Source organism: Saccopteryx leptura, chromosome 9 (assembly GCF_036850995.1).
Source record: "Saccopteryx leptura isolate mSacLep1 chromosome 9, mSacLep1_pri_phased_curated, whole genome shotgun sequence".
Taxonomy (NCBI): Eukaryota; Metazoa; Chordata; class Mammalia; order Chiroptera; family Emballonuridae; genus Saccopteryx; species Saccopteryx leptura.
This window is the reverse complement of record NC_089511.1, coordinates 47,200,861-47,223,380: the sequence shown is the minus strand read 5'-3', so window position 1 is coordinate 47,223,380 and position 22,520 is coordinate 47,200,861. Positions and strand designations below refer to the sequence as shown.

Genomic DNA, 22,520 nt, shown 5'->3' with positions numbered 1-22,520 from the left:
TGATCAGGAATGTGCTTGATATTATTTTAATCTTCTTAAATTTATTAAGACTTGTTTTGTGTCCTAACATGTGGTCTGTCCTAGAGAATGCACTGTGATTACTTGAAAAGAATGTATATTCTGCTGCTTTGGGGTGAAATGTTCTGAAGATATCTATTAAATCCAGTTGATCTACTGTGTCATTTAAGGCTACTGTTTCTTTGTTAATTTTCTCTTTGGAGGTTCTATCCATTGATGTTAGTGGGGTATTAAAATCTTCTATTATTATACTATTGCCATTGATCTCATCCTTTATGTCCATCAAAATCTGTTTTAGATATTTATATGCTCCTGTATTAGGTGCATATATATTTATAATAGTTATATCTTCCTGTTGTAATGCTCCTTTTATCATTATGTAGTGACCTTCTTTATCTCTTACTATAGCCTTTGTTTTAAAGTTTATTTTGTCAGATACTAATGTTGCTACCCCAGCTTTTTTGCCTTTCCATTTGTGTGAAATATTTTTTTTCATCTATTTACTCTCAGTCTATGTGTATCTTTTGTTTTGTGGTGGGTCTCCTGTAGACAGCATATGTACAGGGCCTGTTTTCTTATCCATGCAGCTACGCTGTGTCTTTTTTTTTTTTTTTTTGTATTTTTTCTGAAGCTAGAAACAGGGAGGCAGTCAGACAGACTCCTGCATGCACCTGACCGGGATCCACCCGGCATGCCCACCAGGGGATGATGCTCTGCCCATCCGGGGCATTGCCCTGTCGTGACCAGAGCCACTCTAGTGCCTGGGGCAGAGGCCATGTAGCCATCCCCAGCACCCAGGCCATCTTTTGCTCCAATGGAGCCTCTGCTGAGAGAGAGACAGAGAGGAAGGAGAGGGGGAAGGATGGAGAAGCAGATGGGAGCTTCTCCTGTGTGCCCTGGCCAGGAACCGAACCCGGGACTTCCGCACACCAGGCCGACACTCTACCACTGAGCCAACCGGCCAGGGCCTATGCTATGTCTTTTGATTGGAGCATTTAATCCATTTACATTTAAGGTTATTTTTGATATGTAGTTGTTTTTTGTCATTTTATTCTTTAAATGTATAATCCTCTTTTTCTCAAATATTTTTCCTTTACTCTTTTTACAGCAAGCCCCTTAACATTTCCTACAGTACTGGTTTGGTTGTAATGAATTCCTTGAGTTTGTTTTTTTTGTCTGGGAAGCTTTTTATTTCTCCTTCTATTTTAAATGATAATCTTGCTGGATAAAGAAGTCTTGGTTGTAGGTTCTTGTTTTGCATTACTTTGAATATTTTTTGCCATTCTTTTCTAGCCTCTAATGTTTCTGTTGAGAAGTCAGATGTCATCCTTATGGGGGCTCCTCTGTAGGTGATAGACTACTTTTCTCTTACAGCTTTTAGTATTCTTTCTTTATCTCTTAATTTTTGTATTTTAATTATGATGTGTCTTGGTGTTGGCCTTTCTGCGTTCATCTTTAATGGAACTCTCTGGGCTTTTTGAACTTGTGTGACTTTTTCCTTCAGCTATGTAAGTTTTCAGTTATGATTTCTTCAGACAGGTTCTCTATTCCTTGTTCTTTCTCTTCTCCTTCAGGAACTTCTATGATCCAGATGTTATTTATCTTCATATTGTCACAGAGTTCTCTTATATTTTTCTCAAACTTTTTGAGCATCTTTTCTTTTTGCTGCTCTCTTTCTATATTTTTATTTTTCTTGTCCTATAATTCACTGATTCCATCCTCTGCTTCATCTAGCCTGCTTTTGATTCCTTCTAGTGTAGTCTTCATTTCTGATATTGTAACTGTCATTTCTGATTAATTCTTTTTTATGATTTCAGTGTCCTTTTTCATGCTTGCAATTTTTTTTTTATTTAGGTGCACATTAAGTCCATCCATTATAGCTCTGAGATCCTTAAGCATCCTAGCAATCATTATTTTAAACTCTGCATTCAGTAATTTGGTTACTTTCATCTCATTTAGTTCTTTTCTTGGAGATCTCTCTTGTTGATTCATATGGGTTACATTCCTCTGTCTTCCCATTTTTTCTGTGTGTGGTTTGCAAGCTTGTTAGCATTGTGGGTCTGTGTTTAGTATATGGAATGCGGCTTCTGGTCCAGGTCTTTATCCCTCTGCTTCTGCTGGTTGCTCAGATTTTAATTCTCCTTAACTAGTAGAGCCACTTCCCTGCTGTTTGTAGCTGAGCCCAGCAGGGAGCTTCTGTGTTTAGGATGGGAGGGCGGGTGGTGGTGGTGGTGGTGGGCACATCTTGTTCTTTGGCTCCAGTTGAAAATGTATCCAGGAATGCATTGGGTGTGACCTCTGGGAAACAGAAGGTGTGGTCTGCCCAGTTACTCTCCAGTGGTGGGGCACATTCTCTGTATCAGGAGAGGAAGGTGTAGCTCAGGTCTCCCCAGAAACCTGAGTCACTGCCTCTCCCCTTTACTTCCTCCTTTCCAAATGGCCTTTCATGCTGATTGGAACTGGAGAGCTTTTTGGAGGTGGGTCACCTGGCTCTACTCTAGGCTTGTGCTGGATGGAGGGAGCGACCCCCCCCCCCAGCTATGGCCACCTTGGCACTGAAGAATGACTCAGCTCAGGTATGCTTCTTCCTGTTATCGTTTGTGTCCCATGCCTCAATCTCCCCACTCTCCTAGTGCAAGACCAGTTCTCTCAGCCCTCCCCACCACCCCCGGAGCCCAGGCAAGTGGCTGTAAGTGATATTTTCTGCACTGGCCCTTTGAGGCTGCAACTTCTTCACCAGCTATTTTCCACAGACAGAAATCATGCTCTTCCCCCCACTCAGTGCTGTCAGGCTGTCTTCTCCAGTCTCTAGGTTTCTAGGCTGGGGCTTCGGTCCTGGGACTGAGTACCCCACCTCTCAGGGTCTCTCTCCTCACAATGAGAAACCTACTGGACCCTCAGCCTCCCCTCGCTCCTGGGAGTGGGGGAGCCCCCACTGCATCCCCATACTTCCTACCAGGCTCAGTGCAGTTTCTTCTGTGATCCTTGGTTTTTGAGTCCTGTTCTTTTAGTCCAAAGTTGGTTTTTCATGATGATTGTTCTTAAATTAATTTGTAATCCAGTTTGGTCCTAGGAGGTGGCAGTCTGTGCATCTGCCTACTCTTCTGCCATCTTGGAATCTACTTGGATTGACACTTTTTCTATTGAGCAACCCAGCCATAGCCTTTGCTTTTTACAGAGACAGTTTTTATCATGCGTGTGGAGGCCCCCAGTGTGTGATTTAGTTCTTCAGTGTTTCACAGGGTACCATGCTTTCCTACAACTTCCTGAAATTATTTTCTTTTTTTTTTTTTTTTTTTTTTACAGAGACAGAGAGAGAGTCAGAGAGAGGGATAGACAGGGACAGACAGACAGGAACAGAGAGATGAGAAGCATCAATCATTAGTTTCTCGTTGTGCATTGCAACACCTTAGTTGTTCATTGATTGCTTTCTCATATGTGCCTTGACCGTGGGGCTACAGCAGACCGAGCAACCCCTTGCTTGAGCCAGCAACCTTAGGTCCAAGCTGGTGAGCTTTGCTCAAACCAGATGAGCCCGCGCTCAAGCTGGCAACCTTGGGGTCTCGAACCTGGGTCCCCGGCATCCCAGGTCGATGCTCTATCCACTGTGCCACCACCTGGTCAGGCTGAAATTATTTTCTTCATTCAGAATTTTATAACCAGGATTTACATGGTATATTGTCATGGAAACTTATCAGGTCTTGGTTACAACAAACATGGAGGCTAGGTGAGGTGCTATATCCCATCTCATAGGTAGGGACAGTGAGGCTTAGCTTAGGGAAGGCACTTGTCCACAGCCACACAGCTGGAAATCCAGAGGGGAAGTTGGGATCCAGCATGAAGGCCTCTTAATTTCCAGTGTCCTCATAGACTGAAATTTTGGAATCACTAAATATTTTGAGAATCTGATTAAAGTTTTAGGCTCCATCCCAGTATCCACAAACATCTTTGCATAAAAATTTTCAGTTTCAGATCCCTACATGGACTGTCCTAAGATCCTGTAGGCATCTATGATTTTCCATTTTTATTGCATCTTTGGAGAGAGAGATAGAGAGATATTGAGAGAAAGAGAGAGAGAGGAGAGAGAAAGAAAAGGAGAGAGCATGGGCTAGTGGACGTCGTGCTAGACAGGCTGGGGAAGCTGGCACTGCTCCTCCTCCATTCCCCTATGTGTGCCCAAATCCTTCTGAAGTCAAGCATGGGTTTGTGTTCCAGATTCAGCTGTTACTCATCAAATCTCAGTTTCCTCCTCAGTAAAATGAAATGGTGACAATAAAAATGTGTCCCTCATAAAACCATTGTGAGGATGAGATGGATATTGCATAGAACCTGATGTATAGTAAATATCAATTAAATGAAAGCTGCTTTGATCCATGCATTCATTTATTCACTTATTTAATAAAAGTTATTGGCACCTTCTCTGTGATGGGGAATATTCTAGGTGTGACATTGGACAGGGCATACAAAATAAAAAAAAAAAAATAAAGAAATAAGGAAATGTTAGGTAGATAAGAGCTATGATTAAAATAAGGCAGGGTGTTTGTTTAGAAAGTGGTGGGAACTACTTTAGATTGAGTGGTGAAGGAAAGGCCCAATTCTGATTTGTTTCTGGACAGACCCTCAAAAAATGCAGGAGGAAAGTGTTAGAGAGAGGCAGGTATTGGGGCAAAAATCTTGAAGCATGAACAAGTTCAGAGTAATTGGGGTACAACCTGGAGGCAAGATCTGAGTGAGCAAAGGGGCCAGTGGGTGGAGAAGAAGAGTGATCAGGACATATTTTGTAGGCCATGTGGACCATGGTGGAAACTTCAGGTTTTATTCTCAACAAGGTGGTAGCACTGGAGGATTTGGAGCAGGTCAATGACATTAATTTACATTTAAATAAAATTCCTCTGGCTACAGGGTGCGGTGTAATAGGTGTTGAAATGATTGTAGAGAACACAAGAATGGGATTACAGAGACTAATGAAGGTGCATTGCAGAGATCAGCGTGAGAGATTTTTCATAAAAAAATCATAAAAACTTAACCTTTTTATGATTGTCAGTCAACTTCTTACTGAAGGTTAACATCACCCTAAGAAGTACACAGATCATAAATTTTCAGCTCAGCAAATTTTCCCAAACATACTCACACAATTGCTATAATATAAGTAATGACATGGCCCATCCCAAGATACCCCACTCACATCCCCTTCCAGTCACTACCCTCCTACTGTCCTGACACCATAACTTCATGTTATTTATTTTTCAGTTTTATATAAATAGAATTGTCATGTATGGACTCTTTTGTGTCTAGTTACTTTTTTGTGTGACAGAGACACACAGTGAGAGACAAAGAGGGGGGACAGACAGACAGGAAAGGAGAGAGATGAGAAGCATCAAGTCTTCTTTGAGTACCTTTGTTGTTCATTGATTGCTTTTCCATATGTGCCTTGACCAGGGGTGGGGAGGGCTACAGAAGAGCAAATGACCCTTTGCTTAAGCCAGGGACCTTGGGTTCAAGCCAGTGACCTTGGACTTCAAGCCAGTGGCCTTTGGGCTCAAGCCAGTGACCATGAGTGATGTCTGTGATACCATGCTCAACCCAGCAACCCTGCGCTCAAGCTGGTGAGCCCGTGCTTAAGCCAGATGAGCCTGCCTCAAACCAGTGACCTCACTATTTCAAACCCAGGTCCTCTGCATACCAGTGCAATGCTCTATCCACTGTCCCACCACTTTGTCAGGAGACTTTCACTCAGCATTACACCTGTAAGTTTCATTCATGTTGTTGGGTATAGCAGTGGTTCATTCTTTTTCATTTCTGTGTAGTATTTCAAAGTATGAACAATCACTATACAATTTACACTGATGGTGATGAGCATTTTATTAATAAGGTTTCAGTGAATCTCCTTGTCCTTTATTTTAGTGAACACAAATATACTTTTTTTGATATGTATCTTAAGTGAAGTTGATAAGTCACAGAGAATGCATGCGAATTTTCAGCTGCAGTAAATACCACTGAGCAGTTTCCAAAGTGGTTATACTGATGTCATGATTTTTCTGAACTCATGATCAGCCCCAGGAGGCCATCACTTTCCCTTAATGTCTATCAAATGGGTTGTTCAGGGAAGTTCTCTAGGGAAACTGTCAGGAGGCAGATAGCAAGTTAAAGTTAGATCACAAAAAGATGAGTCTTTAGTTGTGATGCCAGGGGTATCTGGCCAGACTTAAGTTTCTAGGCAGGGGTGATTTAGAGATGTTTAACTATCTATACTGCTTGGGGCACTAATCAATCATGTAGACCCTGATTATGTCATGAGTTAATCCTTTAGTTGCTGGGTCCTGGGAAGGGAAAAGGCAGTCTCAATGGAACATCTTAGGGTGGCAGCTAATAACTAATATACATGTGTTTTAATGGCTTAACAATTGGTATGGACATGGAAATGCATACTGACTAATAGCAATGATGGATGTGGGTATGCTTGGCAGCTCCGAGACAAATATGGGGATGTCTTCACGGTGTACCTGGGGCCAAGGCCTGTGATCATGCTATGTGGGACAGAAGCCATTAGGGAGGCCCTGGTGGACCAAGCAGAGGCCTTTTCTGGTCGAGGGAAAGTTGCCATTGTTGACCAAGTCTTTCAAGGATATGGTAAGGACCTGAAAGGTACCATGAGGGGACGGGGGCTGGAGGATGGGGATTGAGGAAGGTGAATCTGGTAAGGAAGAAGAAGGGGTGGAGAGGGACCCAGAATCTCTTTCCAAATTCTTCTGTAACCCATGCCTGCTTATATCCAGGTGTGATTTTTGCCAATGGGAAACGTTGGAAGGCCCTTCGGCGATTCTCTCTGGCCACCATGAGGGACTTCGGGATGGGCAAGCGGAGTGTGGAGGAGCGGATTCAAGAGGAGGCTCAGTGTCTGGTGGAGGAGTTGAGGAAATCACAGGGTGAGCCCGGGAAATGGGAAGAAAGGAAAGTGAAACAGAGAGGAGCAGGGTGCACAGCAAGAGAAAGACAGGGGTATACGTGGGCAAAGAAAGAGAGGTAGAGATAGAGAAAGACAGAACCAGAGAGACCATCGGGCAGAAGGACAAGAAAATGGAGAGGGTCATGGAGACACAGAGATGGGTAGGAAAGGAACACAGGGAACCAGAAGAGATACGGAGTGATTAGTGTGGAAAAGCACTCAAAGACATAAACTTAGATATTAACACACTCTTTACTTGTGTTCAAGGAAACTGATTCATGGATTAATTGTATCTATCAAAGGCAAAAATAGGACTTATATAAAGGAAAGCAAAGAGAGGAAAGGAAAAACTGCAGACATCCGGAAAGCGAAGAACTGTTTTCCTTTCCTTGGGTGAATTGCTGACAAATTTGCAGTGAGACCAGTGGAGTTTCAGCTCTTGGAAGTTGGATGGGTTGTCAGAGAAGCACTTTCAGTTGTATTCAGATTCTCCATAAAACTGGTGTTTATGAGACATAAAGGTAACAGGGTTCTTTCTCAAGAGATTGTGAGATATAAACATAGAGGTTGGGAGGGACAGGCAGGCTGAGACATGAGGAATAACAGAGGAAAAGAGGGCAAGTAAGAGGAAGACAGGAGAAAACAGACTGACACAGACAGAGGGACAGAGAAAGGGAAAGAGACAGAAATGGAGAGACCGAGACAAAGAGAGAGACACACAGGGACAGAGAGTGGAAGAAAGTTGGTGAGACAGAAAGAAACAAAGGCAGAGAAAATTAGAAAGACAGACAGGCTCAGGAAAGGGTCTGCATAGGAACAAGAGAGGAACAAGTGAGACTCACAGAGAGGCTACACCTGATCTGATGACCTGATTTTCCTGGTCTCACAGCCCACCCTCCCTCCAACAGCACTAGCCTGCCAGATGGAGTCATCAGTTAACTGCAGAACAGTCCCGAAGACCAGAGAACCCTAGAGGGGAACAAAAGAAGAAAAGGGAAAGCAGGGAAGGGGCAGGGAGAGCAGAACTTTTACATTTGTACATGCAACTGATTGAACTCCTGCACTGCACTGCCTCTGCTCCTGGGACTTAGTGGTACCTGCTCCCCCAGTTAGAGCTGGGGCCTTAGAGGGGACCAACCACACACTGTCTGCAGCTGGGCTACCTGGGTCTGAATCTTGGCCTTAGTGATGAGTTGCTGGGTAACCCTGGGCAAGTTGCTTAACCTTTCTGATTGCTCATATATGAAATGTGGATAATAACAGACCTATACCTTCCTCACAGGGTTGAAGTGAGAATTAAATAAAATAATATGGAAAATACTTAGACTCGGGCCTGGCACATCCTACAAGCTAGTGACAGGTAGCTGTTATCATTCTTATTTTCTTATCATTAGTGAGCCATGGAGGACAGTTGCACAGAGATGGGGCAGCAGTCCATACATTTGAGTCTTTGTCACCTGACCTGCCTCTTCCTCTTCCTCTTCCTCCCAGGAGCCCTCCAGGATCCCACCCTTATCTTTCACTCCATTACTGCCAACATCATCTGCTCCATTGTCTTTGGAAAACGCTTTGCCTACAGAGACCCTGAGTTCCTGAAGCTTCTGGACCTGTTCTACCAGTCTTTTGCACTCATCAGCTCATTCTCCAGCCAGGTCATGGAGAGGGTGGACATCCAGGGAAGGGGAAAGGAGTGATGTGTTTTGTGGCTGCGGAAATGCAGCTTAGGGTTGGAAGAGGGCCAGGGACAACAAGGAGAGACAGCATTACTGGTACCTGGAGGGAGAGAGGAATTGTGAGGTAGGGACTGAGTGACTAAGAGAAAGAAAGAGGAGTGACAGAAGGGGCAGAAAGTCAGAGCACTAGAGGGAGAGAGAGGAGAGGAAATAAAGAAGAAAGAAAACAAGAAAAAAAGTGTAGAAATACAGAGATCTTGATAGACAGTTGAAAACAATGTGTGTATGTGTGTGTGTGTGTGTGTGTGTGTGTGTGTGTGTGAGAGAGAGAGAGAGAGAGAGAGAGAGAGAGAGAAGAGGGTGACAGAGATTTCCCTCTATCAGAGGTATTAGGGCCCTGGAGGGCTGTCCCTTCCTGTGTCCCTCTGCCTCAGCCCCAGGAGGACCTCACAGCCCCTTGTCTCTCACAGGTGTTTCAGCTCTTCTCTGACATCTTAAAGTACTTTCCTGGCACACACAGACAAGTCTACAGAAACCTGCAGGAAATCAAAGACTTCATTGGCCGCAATGTGGAGAATCACAGAGAGACCCTGGATTGTAGTGCCCCCCGGGACCTCATTGATACCTACCTGCTCCGCATGAACAAAGTGGGGTTTGGGAGAGGGGAATGAAAGGGGAGGGGAGGGAGGAAAAGATGGGAAGGCAGTGAGAAGAAGGGAGGGTGTGAGGGGATGGAAGAACAGAGGATGCAGAAGGGAGATTTAGGAAAAAGAGAGGAGATGTGGAAGGGAAAGTAGGGGAGATGAAAGAAAGAGAATCTAGGGAGAAGACAGAGAGGGAGGGAGGGAGGGAAAGAGAGGAGAAATACAGGACAAGGAACAAAACTATGGTGACAGGTGAAAAGACCCACACAGGCAGAAAGAGTTTCGGAGAGAAAGAGACAATCACATCAAAGAGATGAAGACATGGTTTGAGATAGAGCCAGAGTGAAGAGAGACAGAACAACAGAGATTGAGATATATGGGTGGACACACAGAGAACAGAGAAAAGTTGTATGAACCAGATGATGCAAGAGACCCAGAAACAGGTGGATGGACCCCCATACATGCGTGCAGCAAGGTTCTAGCCTTCCCTGATGTGAACCCTGCCCCTCTGGAAACAGGAGAAGTCTGACCCAAACAGCGAGTTTCACCAGCAGAACCTCATCAATACTGTGCTCTCTCTCTTCTTTGCTGGCACGGAGACCACCAGCACCACTCTCCGCTACGGATTCCTGCTCATGCTCAAATACCCCCACATTGTAGGTGAGTGGGGTGGGGACAGCCAATTGAGGGTCATCCTCTGATCCCTTTTTGGCTGCAGAAGTAGAGTAGGGGTCCTGCATAAATTAGAGGCAGTGTTCTCCTCTTAAGTCAGGAACACTACAAGTTTGAATGAGCTGCCAACTAAGCCAACTCTGTTGCTGGATGGATGAACGAAAGATCTGTTAATCCATCCTGCTTTCACTCATCACTTAAAGATTTATTTATCCATCTACCCACCCATTCATTCATCTGCCTGCATTTCTATTCATTAATAGATCTGTGTATAGTACTTCGATATTTGAAATTTTTATTTTTAATTTGTTATGTTGACAGAGTTTCAAGTGTTCCACTCAATATAACAAACTCTACCCCCTGCGTGTGCCCCCCATGCCCCATGCAAAGTCTCTTTCCATTCCCATTTCAGCTCCTTGGTGCCCCCTACTCCCTATCTCAATCCCCCCTTTCTCTCTGGGAATTGCTACCCTGTTGTCTGTATTTATGAGTTATATATATATAATTTCGCTAATTCCTTCATCTTCTTTGATCTTGTCCTCTCTTCTCCCTTCCTTCTGAAGCTATCTGTTCTCTGTGACCCTGCCACTGTTTCTGTTTTGTTCTTCAGTTTATGGTGTTCATTAGATTCCACATATAAGTTTAATTATATAGTATTTGTTTTTCTCTGCCTGGCTTATTACACTTAGCATAATAATGTCCAGGTCCATCAATGCCATTGCAAAAGGTAAGATTTCCTTCTTCCTCACGGCCATGTAGTATTCCATTGTGTATATGTATCACTGCTTTTTAATCCACTCGTCCACTGATGAACACTTGGGCTGTTTCCAGATCTTGCCTATTGTAAACAATGCTGCCATAAACATGGGGGTGCATTTCTTCTTTTGAATCAGTGATTTGGTATTCTTAGGATATATTCCTAAAAGTGGAATAGCTGGGTCAAAGGGCAGTTCCATTTTTAATTTTTTGAGAAATCTCCATACTGTTTTCCATAGTAGCTGCACAAGTCTGCATTCCCACCAGCAGTGCAGGAAGGTTCCCTTTTCTCCACAACCTTTCCAGCACTTATTATGTGTTGTTTTGTTACTAAGTGCCATTCTGACAGGTGTGAGGTGGTATCTCATTGTGGTTTTAATTTGCATTTCTCTAATGATTAGTGATGTTGAACATTTTTCATATGCCTATTGGCCATCTGTATGTCCTCTTTGGGGAAGTGTATATTCATTTCTTTTGCACGTTTTTTGATTGGATTGTTTATCTTCCTGGTGTTGAGTTTTTCAAGTTCTTTATAAATTTTGGTTATTAACCCTTTATCAGACATACTGGCAAATATATTCTCCCATTGTGTGGGTTGTCTTTTTGTTTTGTTAATGGTGTCTTTTGCTGTGCAAAAGCTTTTTAATTTTATATAGTCCCATTTGTTCATTCTGTCCTTTATTTCACTTGCCCATGGAGATAAATCAGCAAAAATATTGCTACAAGAGGTATTGGAGAGTTTACTGCCTATGTTTTCTTCCAAGATGTTTATGGCTTCACGACTTACATTTAAGTCTTTTATCCATTTTGAGTTTACTTTTGTGAACGGTGTAAGTTGGTGATCCAGTTTCATTTTTCTGCAAGTACCTCTCCAATTCTCCCAACACCATTTGTTAAAGAGACTGTCTTTACTCCATTGTATGCTCTTACCTTTTTTGTCAAATATCAATTGTCCACATAGGTGTGGGTTTATTTCTGGGTTCTCTGTTCTTTTCCATTGATCTGTATGCCTGTTCTTATGCCAGTACCAAGCTGTTTTGAGTACGATGGCTTTGTAGTATAACTTGATATCAGGAAGTATGATACCCCCATTTTATTCTTTTTCTTTTTTCAAGATTGCTGAGGCTATTCGTGTTCTTTTTTGGTTCCATATAAATTTTTGAAATATTTGTTCTATATCTTTGAAGTATATCATTGGTATTTTAATAAGAATTGCATTGAATTTATAAATAGCTTTGGAGCTTGAGACTTGTTTGGAGGTTCTAGCACGGGAGCGCAGCTACTCATATACCCTTGACCGAAGAACGGTCTTCTCCTCTAGCAGGGAGGGTTGTCCTCTTTGACCGAGCGCGCAGCTTCGGGAGGGATGCACATGGAGTGGTGAGGGAGGAAGGGGATACCCGCCTAGCCAGCCAGATCAGCCGAATCAACCCTGGCAATCAATGGGGTGACATATGTCATAGCCAGATCACCCTCACATCCTGTTTTAATCTCATTTGATGAAATAGGCCTTTTAGGTTTTCTGATTCTTCTATACTGATTTTTGAAAGAGAATATGTTTCGAGGAATTTGTCCATTTTGTCTAGGTTGTCTAATTTTATGGCATATAATTATTCATAGTATTTTCTTAACCATTCTTTGTATTTCTGCTGTGTCAGTTGTTACTTCTCCTCTCTCATTTCTAATTTTATTTATTTGACTCCTCTCTTTATTTCTTGGTGAGTCTGGTTAAAGGTTCATCAATTTTGTTTGCCTTTTCAAAGAACCAGCTCTTGGTATCACTGATCTTCTGTATTGTATTTTAAGCCTCTATATCATTTATTTCCACTCTGAATTTTATTATTTCCTTCCTTCTACTTCCTCTGGGTTTTACTTGCTGTTCTTTTTCTAGTTCTTTTAGATGCAGGGTTAAATTGTTTACTTGAGCTTTTTCAAGCTTTTTAATGTATTCCTGTAGTGCTATGAACTTCCTTCTCAGGACTGCTTTAGTTGTGTCCTATAAATTTTGAGTTGTATGTTCGTTTTCATTTGTTTCAAGAAAAATTTTAATTTCTTCCTTGGACTCATTGTTAATCCATTCATTATTTAATAACATGCTATTTAGTTTCCAAGTGTTTGAGTGTTTTTTAGTTTTTCTATTGTAGTTGATTTCTAGTTTCATGCCATTGTGATCTGCAAAGATTCTTGATATGATTTCAAGCTTCTTAAATTTTTGACACTCGTTTTGTGTCCTAGCATGTGGTCTATCTTAGAGAATTTACCATGAGCACTTGAAAGGAATGCATATTCTGCTACTTTAGAGTGAATGGTTCTGAAGATATCTATTAAATTCAGTTGATCTAGTGTGTCCTTTAAGTCTGTTTTTTGTTAATTTTCTTTCTTGAGGATTTATGCAGTGATGTTAGTGGAGTATTAAAATCCCCTACTATTATAGTATTGCTGTTGATCTTGCCCTTTATGTCCATCAAAATCTGCTTTACATATTTAGGTGCTCCTATATTAGGTGCATAGTTATTTATAATGGTTATATCTTTCTGTTGGATTGCTCCCTTTATCATTATGCAGTGACTTTCTTTATCCCTTACTATAGCCTTTGTTTTAAAGTCTATTTTGTCAGATATAAGTATTGCTACCTCAGCTTTTTTTCATTTCCATTTGCATGAAATATTTTTTTCCAACCTTTTACCTTCAGTCTATGTGTATCTTTTGTTTTGAGGTGTGTCTCTTGTAGAGAGCATATGTATGGGTCCTGTTTTCTTATCCATGCAGCTACCCTATGTCTTTTGATTGGATCATTTAATCCATTTACATTTAAGGTTATTATTGATATGTAGTTGTTTATTGCCATTTTATGCTTTTAATCTACATTCCTCTTTTACTATATTCTTCCCCCCTTTATTCTGTTTAAAACAGGCCCCTTAACATTTCTTGTAGCACTGGTTTGGTTGTAATGAATTTCTTGAGGTTTTTTTTTTTTTTTTTTGGTCTCAGAGGCTTTTTATTTCTTTTTCAATTTTAAATGATAGCCTTGCTGGATAGAGAAGTCTTGGTTGTAGGCTCTTGATTTGCATTACTTTGAATATTTTTTTGCCATTCTTTTCTGGCCTCTAATGTTTCTGTTGAGAAGTCAGATGGCATCCTTATGGAGGCTCCTCTGTAGGTAATAGACTGTTTTTCTCTTATAGCTTTTAGTATTCTTTCTTTATCTCTTAATTTTTGTATTTTAATTATGATGTGTCTTGGTGTTGGCCTTTCTGTGTTCATCCTTAATGGAATTCTCTGTGCTTCTTGAACTTGTGTTACTTTTTCCTTCATGAATTTAGGGAAGTTTTCAGCTATGATTTCTTCAATCAGATTTTCTATCTCTTGTTCTTTCTCTTCTCCTTCAGGAACCCCTATGATCCAGATGTTATTTCTCTTCATGTTGTCACAGAGCTCTCTTAGAGTTTCCTCAGACTTTTTGAGCCTCTTTCTTTCTTTGCTGCTCTGCTGCTGTACTTTTGTTTATTTTGTCCTCTAACTCGCTGATTTGATCCTCAGCTTCATCCATCCTGCTTTTAATTCCTTCCAGTGTGATCTTTATTTCTGATATTGTATTTGCCATTTTTGACTGATTCTCTTTTATTATTTTAATTGTCCTTTTTTATATTTGCTATCACTTTATTTAGGTACTCATTATGTCCATCCATTTTTGCTCTAAGATCTTTGAGCATCCTAGCAATCATTATTTTAAACTCTGCATCTGGTAATTTGGTTATTTCCAACTCATTCAAGTCTTTTTCTGGTTCTCTTGGTTCATTTGGGTTGCATTTCTTTGCATTCCCATTTTGTCTGTGTATAAGAAGGGTGTGGCCACAGGATTTTGATGTGTGTAGCCTCTGTATTCTCTAGGTGGAGTCTGTCTGCAGGCCCACCACCCCCTCTGCCACCACCTTAGGCGTTTGGGCACAGGCATTGCTGACACTGGCCTGCTGTGGCGGTCACTGTGTTTTCCACCTTGCCTCTGTGGGTGGGACTGTGTCCGCGTGTTTAGGCTGCAAGCCTTGGCCAGTCCAGCCTCCACACCTCCCCTGAGGGCAGAACTGTGCTTGTGTGCCTGGGCTGCAAGCCCTGGCCACTGCTGGCCTTTGTTCCGCCCTGCGGGTGGGACTGTGTTCACATGTTTGGGCTGCGAGCTCTGGCCCGCACCCTACCTCTGCCCCACCCCTGCAGACTGGACTGCTTTACTGTGTCCAGGCTACCAGCCTTGGCCAGCCTTGGCCTTCGCCCCGCCCTCACATGTGGGACTGCACTCATGCTCCGGTGCCGCAGGCCTCAGCCCTGCAGACAGGGCTGCACTCCTGAGCTCAGCCACAGGTCTCAGCCAGTTCCCTGGCTCTCGCCTTGCCCCTGCAGGCGGGACTTCAGGCAGGACCGCTCTTGCTCATCCAACTTGCAGCCACGGGTCAGACAACTTTCATGCTCCCCTCCACTGCTGTGGCCGCCCTAAGCCTCCGCCCCTGCCAGGCAGGACTGCGCTTGTGCTGGGCCTCAGTCATGGCAGGTCCCAGCTTCTGCTCCTGCCAATGGGACATCGCTGCCACCACACGCCCTCCTGTGAGCATTCAGCAGTGTGTGTGGGGGTGATGCAGCTCAAACCTTAGCGCTCAATACTGTATCCCTGGTGGCTCCCTGCTTCTAAGCGACTCTGCTCTGAGTGCAGCAGGAGAGCTTCTTTTTGTCTAATGACCTGCTTCCCAGGTATTGCTTTCCAGGAAGTATATTCACTTTAGATATGGGGAGTGACTCAGCCCACGGGTTAGAGTGGCTGTCCCTCAAAGTGTTTCTCCCTGTGCCTCCTAGATTACACTCTCTCCTGCTACTCTGGTTCTTTCTCTCTCCCTGTCTCCCGGAGCCCTCAGTGAGTGGTTGTGAAGGAGGTTTTCTGCATAGTCCCTTTAAGAGGAATCCTGGGTCTGAGAAATCTGTCTCTTTCTTGCAAACAGTATCCTGGCTTGTTTTGCAGCTAAATATTGTCCATACATCTCTTCTAGGTTCTGAGGCTGCAGGTTGGGGCTTTGTTCCTGGGGCCCAGGACCCTCCCCTCTCTGCTAAACTCACTTCCTGCCACATGAGTCCCTCCAAGCTGCTGCTCTCTCTCGGGAGCTGGGCAGCCCTCTCCGTGTTTCCACTTTTCCTATCAGTCTCAGTGTGGCTTCTTCAGTGATCCTTGGTTAAAGAGTCCTCTTAGTTTAGTCTAAAGTTGGTTTTTAAAGATGATTGTTCTTAAAATTAAATTATAATCCACTTTGGTTCTGGGAGGTGGAAGTTGGTACGTCCGCCTACTCCATCGCCATCTTGCCACCTCTCTTTGCTGTTTTGAATGTCCTTAATATGTTCACTAAGTCCATGTTGACACCATTACCATTCCACATTCTCTGCAGATGTAACCCAACCCCACTTCAGCCCCATTGAGAACTGTCACAAAGAGCAGGAGTCACACACATCCTGGAAAAGTCCACAGTGCACTGGAACTGCTGTTGCATTCTCACACTCTGTAGCTGGTTTCCAAGTCCCATGTCTACTGCTTCCAGCACATTAAGCATTTGCCTTAAGCCTAATGGGCATTCTGAATCTCTGGAACCAGGTTACTTTCTAGGGGCTGATGTCAATCCATGATGAGGCTTCAGGTTTCTTGCTTCTTGTTGGTATTTAAAGAGGACCTGTTGATGACAAAATTGGAACATACTCTCACCCCCAAGTTAGTAATTTTATTGAATTATCCCACTTAGGGCCAGTTAATATATCCTGGTATAAAATGAGAGGCTTAGGCCATTGCTCAGCTGATAGAAATGCCTCTTAGATGTAGTAAGTCCTAAGGAGGAAATGTTCAAAAAATTTAAAAGTAAAATAAGCCTTACACAATTGTTTTTATAGGGTGAGTCTCTCCTTCCAACTTTCTCTTTATTTTTTAATTGACCTTTAAACGTTTGATGGGCAGGCTCTACAATGCGTTGGCCCTGAGGATTGTAAAAAAATACCTGTCCTCAGGGTGATTTCAAACATCTGACAAACAGAGTAAATACTTTTCCTACATATACAGGAGCATTGTCATTGACTAACTTATTAGAACTGCCAAGTAACACTCCCATACCTTTCAAAACATCTCTTCCCTATAGATTAACAGGCAATCCAGGGAGCACATAATGCTGAAAAAGTCCAGTATGACCTTTCTTATCTTCCCACTTAAAAAAACTAGAACTTTGTTGGGGGGATTTACTTTGCCCTATGCCTTGCAGCTCAATGACTGCTTCATGAGTGGGCCAGGAAGAAGGCCAATATTGCTCAGCAATAACAGATATATCAGCTCTTGTGTCTAAGAGTCCTCTGAACTTATGCTCTTGTATCGTTAACTCTATTTCAGGGCATTCCTGACCTATCTTTTGAATCCAATAGGCAACATTAGAGGAGCCAAGTCTGCAATTTCTTTGGGTACCCTTTTGCAAGGTGTGACCTGACAAGCAGAATTAGCATTTTCATACTATTCTCCCAACTGCCTGAAGCAGCCATGAGACAAATTACTAAAATGGCTCATCAGGGACCTGCCTAATTTTGCTCAATTCCTTTGTTTCACAGACATGAGTATAGTTTTATATACAAACAAGAAACTTTACAGTACAGAAACACAAATATGACACATAAATCTGATTAATTCTAATATCAGAGTTGCTACTTGGCCTCCAACTCTGAAAACAAAAAACATAGAGCACAGCAATCAGCATGAAAAGACCTCACATAACACAAACTAAATTAGCAAGTCTTTAGGATCCAAATTCCATTCTATTTAAATTTAAATGAGCGTTCCTTACATATTTCAATTTTAAAGCAAAAACGCAGGGATGAAACTATTTTATTTAGTTCAAAATTAGAGCTGGCATTTCCAATTTTTGTATGTAAGAACTTAATCCAGGCCTTAAAAGAGTCACATTTTGGACAATGTCAGACAAATACTAAACAGAAACTAGAATAAGACAAACCAAAGAAAAACCTGGAATTTCAGTGAGCAACCAGACTAGAAAGATGCCTGCCTGATCTTAGTCAGGGTGTTTTCTGACAGGGGCACTGGAGGATGGAACTAGCAGAATCTCCTTGAATAAATACACTCTCAGCAGCTGCTTGGGAAAATTTACAATTAGATCCTTCAGGGGTTCCCTGCCTAATTTCAAGGGAAAGAATAAGAAAGAAACAAAATGATAGTTCAGAGGATTGTAACTAAAACATTAAAGAAAATCAGACAATAACAGGGAAAGCTGTAACTTTCCTAAACCTTTTCAAATTTCACTGTCGCTGCAACTAGCGGTCCAGGTTGACCATGCCAAGACTCCTCCCCTACCTCTGTTTTAGCTGAGTAGCAGACCAAGCAGCCAGAGAGAACCAGGGGCAGCCTCACCGCCCACGTTGAGTGCCATATGTGGCAGATGCTGGAAAACCATGATAATGGCATGTAATTCTACCCTTTGAGCTAGTTTTAAGGTGACTGTTTCAGTATAGGCTTATCCATTAATTACTAACCCTGCTATTCCTGAGCTGGACTCATCAGTAAAGACAGTAGGTGCTTCAGGAATGGGCTCATTAACAATTGTTTTTAGGAAAAACAAATGTAATAACCAATGAAAATTGAACTACCTTGTCAGCTGAATAGTAAGAATCAATTTAACCTGTAAAATTTGCAAGAGCAACTTGCTATTTCCTGGAAGTTTCCCAGAGCCATTGTTGTTGGTTTTTTGAAAAAGGAACAACAATGAGTTGAGGTTCAAAACCTATAAGCTGTAATAGTCATCTACTTAATAGATGACTTAATAAGCAAGGATGTGACAAAATCAAAATATGGAGATAAGACTTCCTAGGAGTAACAGCTAAATCCATTCAATAGGACCTGAGGCTTGCCACAATGGTCCCCTTGAAGGACCATCTTGAGGGACCATCCCTGGAGTTAATGCAAATTGGGAGATGGGACTGAGGTCCAGTGCTGCACTGCCTGCCATTGCTTGGGATAATTGGGTGATGTTTGGCCTGCTGGAATCAGAATTTGCTGAGGAAATATCAACATTGCCCCTACTGTTTGCCAGGGCTGGGGAGGGCCTCATTGTCCATTTCCCTGAATCACTTGCTCTTTGGCAGTATACTTAGATTTACATTCATTCACCCGATGTTTCCCTCTCCTGCAGCATGGGCAGAGGTCAGGAGCTTTAGGAGCTGGCTGCCCCTAAGGGGGAGGCTGAGACTGATATCTGGAGAGAGTAGGGCAATTTCTAGCAAAATGTCCTAAACCTCTACATTGGAAACAAGATCCACTGGCAGAAGCATTTTTCTGGCCTCCCTTCCTTTGTCCATTCTGCCGTTTATCAAAGCATTATCCTGGAGGCCTCCCCTGAAGCGCTGTGGCAATAGCCAAACCTTCATGTATGAAGGCCCAATATCAGTGCATATTCTGATGTAATTCCCTATATCTTTTTTTTTAAATTTTATTTTATTTATTCATTTTTAGAGAGGAGAGAGAGAGAGACAGAGAGAGGAAAGACAGAGAGAGAGAAGGGGGGGAGGAGCTGGAAGCATCAACTCCCATATGTGCCTTGACCAGGCAAGCCCAGGGTTTTGAACTGGTGACCTCAGCATTTCCAGGTCGATGCTTTATCCACTGCGCCACCACAGGTCAGGCCTAATTCCCTATATCTTGAGTCTGATCTAAAACTTGTTGGAGCAGGGATCTCCAAGGGTCTGAGACAAAGATATGGACATGCCTGTGCTTTCTGGGAGCAACCTGATAAGGGAAAGGAGGAGCAGAGGGACAAGTGTAAGAAGAAGCAGAGGGTGGTGGAGATGCCAAGGTTAAGGCGGCCACAGACACAACACCCCCATCTCTTGAGTCATCCCCAGACTCGGAGGCATCTAGTCCCCCCATCTTCCTCTCACATCCACAAAGAACTCCCTCTGACACCCCTCAGGCAATGGCTCCTTCTCAAATGAAAACATTTGTATAGAAGGGTCCGTTACTTTTGACCCTAATGGTTCCATAATTTATTACTCCTGACTATACTTTCCCTGAAAACTTTCTCTACTTACTGTGCACACTTGGGGAATTTTGTCACCTGCCTTCAGTTTAGTCTTCTCATACCCAAGTCCCTGTTCAGTGCCACCTGCCGTGAACAAGCAAGGCTAGTAAATGTCCAGGTCCTGAGTGAGAATGGTGTGGAATGAAGAAATAAACTCAGAGAAAAGAAGATGGGATTGGAAGGCCTCTGTAAGCTGATGGCAAGCCAGAGCAGAGCAAAACCCCCAGTTTTCTTTATTATATAGTGCAGAGCTGTACGCAAACAAGGAAGTCTCTGACACAAAGTCACATATCTGAGGCATAAGCAGGAACCCTCTTAAGGTGAAACAGGAATCCCCCACCATGCATAACTAAAATCAACAGTTGAACAAAGAATAAGAGGAAGGGCATATAAATTGCCTCTAGCAACTTGATCAAGCAAATGAGGTGGGGGGATGGGATGAGTAGAAACATTAAGCTTCACAGCCAACATGGAGGTGTGGAGAAGAGCTTAGCCTTTAGCTTAAGCCTTAAACTGCAAGGACTTTGTCAGCATGCAGTCTCCCATATACATTAATTAAAAAAAATGTCTTTACTCCATTGTATACTTTTGCCTCCTTTGTCAAATATCAATTGACCATAAAGACGTAGGTTTATTTCTGAGTTCTCTGTTCTGTTGCATTGATCTGTATGCCTGTTCTTATGCCAGTACCAGGCTGTTTTGATGATAATGGCCTTGTAGTATAGCTTGATATTAAGAAGTGTGATACCTCCCACTTTATTCTTCATTTTCCATTTTCAAGATTGCTGAGGCTATTCATGTTGGGTTTTTTTGTTTTGTTTTGTTTTTTGGTTCCAGATAAATTTTTAAGATATTTGTTTTAGATCTGTGAAGTATACCATTGGTATTTTAATAAGAATTGCATTGAATCTATAGATTGCTTTAGGTAGTTTGGAAATTTTAATGATATTAATTCTTCTTACCCATGAACAGGTATATGCTTCCACTTGTTTGCATTTTCTTAAATTTCTTTTTTCAATTCTTTATAATTTTCCTAGTATAAGTCTTTTACCTCCTTGCTTAATATTATCCACAGATACTTTATTTATTTTGTTGTTGTTGTTGCAATAGTGAATGGGATTGTTTCCTTAATTTCTCTTTCTGACAATTTATTATTGGTGTATAAAAATGTTACTGATTTCTGAATATTTATTTTATAGCCTGTCACTTTGCATATTTACTCATCAGGTCTAGCAGTTTTTGGACTGAGACTTTAGGGTTTTCTATGTACAGTATCATGTATCAGCAAATAATGACAGTTTTACTTATTCTTTTCCAATTTGGATGTCTTTTCTTCTTGTCTAATTGCTGTGGCTTGGACTTCCACTGCTATGTTGAATAGGATTTGTGAAAGAGGACATTCTTGTCTTGCTCTTGAAATTAAGGGAATTGCTTTTAAATTCTGCTCATTGAGTATGATGTTGGCTGTCAGTTTGTCATATATGGTCTTCATTGTGTTGAGATATCATTCTGTAGTCCTACTTTGCTGAAAGTTTGGGTACTAGATTTTATCAAATGTTTTCTCTGCATCTATTGATAGGATCATGTAACTTTTATCCTTCATTTGATTTGTGATTATTGTACCAGCTTTGCTTCCCCAGAATAAATCTCACTTGATCAGTATGTATTATCTTTTGAATGTATTGCTGGATCTGGTTTGCTAATATTTTGTTGAAAATTTTAGCATCTATGTTTATCAGGGATATTAGCTTATAGTGTTCCTTTTTTGTAGTGTTTTTATCTAGTTTTGGAATTAGAATAATGCTGTCTCAGATATTGAACTTAGAAGTCTTCCCTCCTCTTGAATATTTTTGGAATAGACTTATTTTTTAAATATTAATATATATATTTAAAATTTTTATTTAGAAAATTAAATTTAACAGGGTGCCATTGACCAGTAAAAGTACATTGGAATAGCTTGAGAAGGATTGGTGTTAGTTCTTCTTTGAATGTTGGGTAAAATTTGCCTATGAAGCCATCCAGTCCAGGACTTCTGTTTGCTGGGAGTTTTTTGATAACTGTTTCAATTTCATTTGCTGTAATCAGTCTGCTCAGGTTTTCTGATCCTTACAGATTCAGGTTTGGAAGATTGTATGATTTTAGGAATTTTTCTATTTCACCCAGGTTGTCCCATTTATTGGAATATAGTTCTTCATAGTATTTTCTTAAAATCCTTTGTATTTCTGTGATGTCAGTTGTTACTTCTTCCCTTTCATTTCTAATTTTATTTATTTAAGTACTCTATCTTTTTTTGTTGATGAGTCTAGTTAAAGGTTCATCAATCTTGTTTACCTTTTCAAAGAATAAGCTCTTTTTTTTTTAATAAATTTTTATTAATGTTAATGGGATGACATTAATAATTCAGGGTACATATATTCAAAGAAAACATGTCTAGGTTATCTTCTCATTAAATTATGTTGCATACCCCTCGCCCAGAGTCAGATTGTCCTCTGTCACCCTCTGTCTAGTTTTCTCTGTGCCCCTCCCCCTCCCCCTAAATCTCTCCCTCCCTCCCTCCTGCGTCCTCCCTCCCCCCACCCCTGGTAACCACCACACTCTTGTCCATGTCTCTTAGTCTTGTTTTTATGTTCCACCAATGTATGGAATCATGTAGTTCTTGTTTTTTTCTGATTTACTTATTTCACTCCGTATAATGTTATCAAGATCCCACCATTTTGCT

General features: G+C 41.7%; 1 protein-coding gene across 2 annotated transcripts in view; it reads left to right on the top strand.

Moving 5' to 3' along the window:
- Window positions 1–22,520, top strand: part of LOC136381131 (cytochrome P450 2B11-like) — a 34,482-nt gene that overhangs the window by 4,617 nt on the left and 7,345 nt on the right. For both annotated transcript variants that reach the window (XM_066349481.1, XM_066349480.1), the window contains exons 2-6: window positions 6,486–6,648; window positions 6,795–6,944; window positions 8,456–8,616; window positions 9,108–9,284; window positions 9,800–9,941. In XM_066349481.1, coding sequence (XP_066205578.1) covers window positions 6,486–6,648; window positions 6,795–6,944; window positions 8,456–8,616; window positions 9,108–9,284; window positions 9,800–9,941 — 793 coding nt within the window. The remainder of the gene's footprint in view (window positions 1–6,485; window positions 6,649–6,794; window positions 6,945–8,455; window positions 8,617–9,107; window positions 9,285–9,799; window positions 9,942–22,520) is intronic.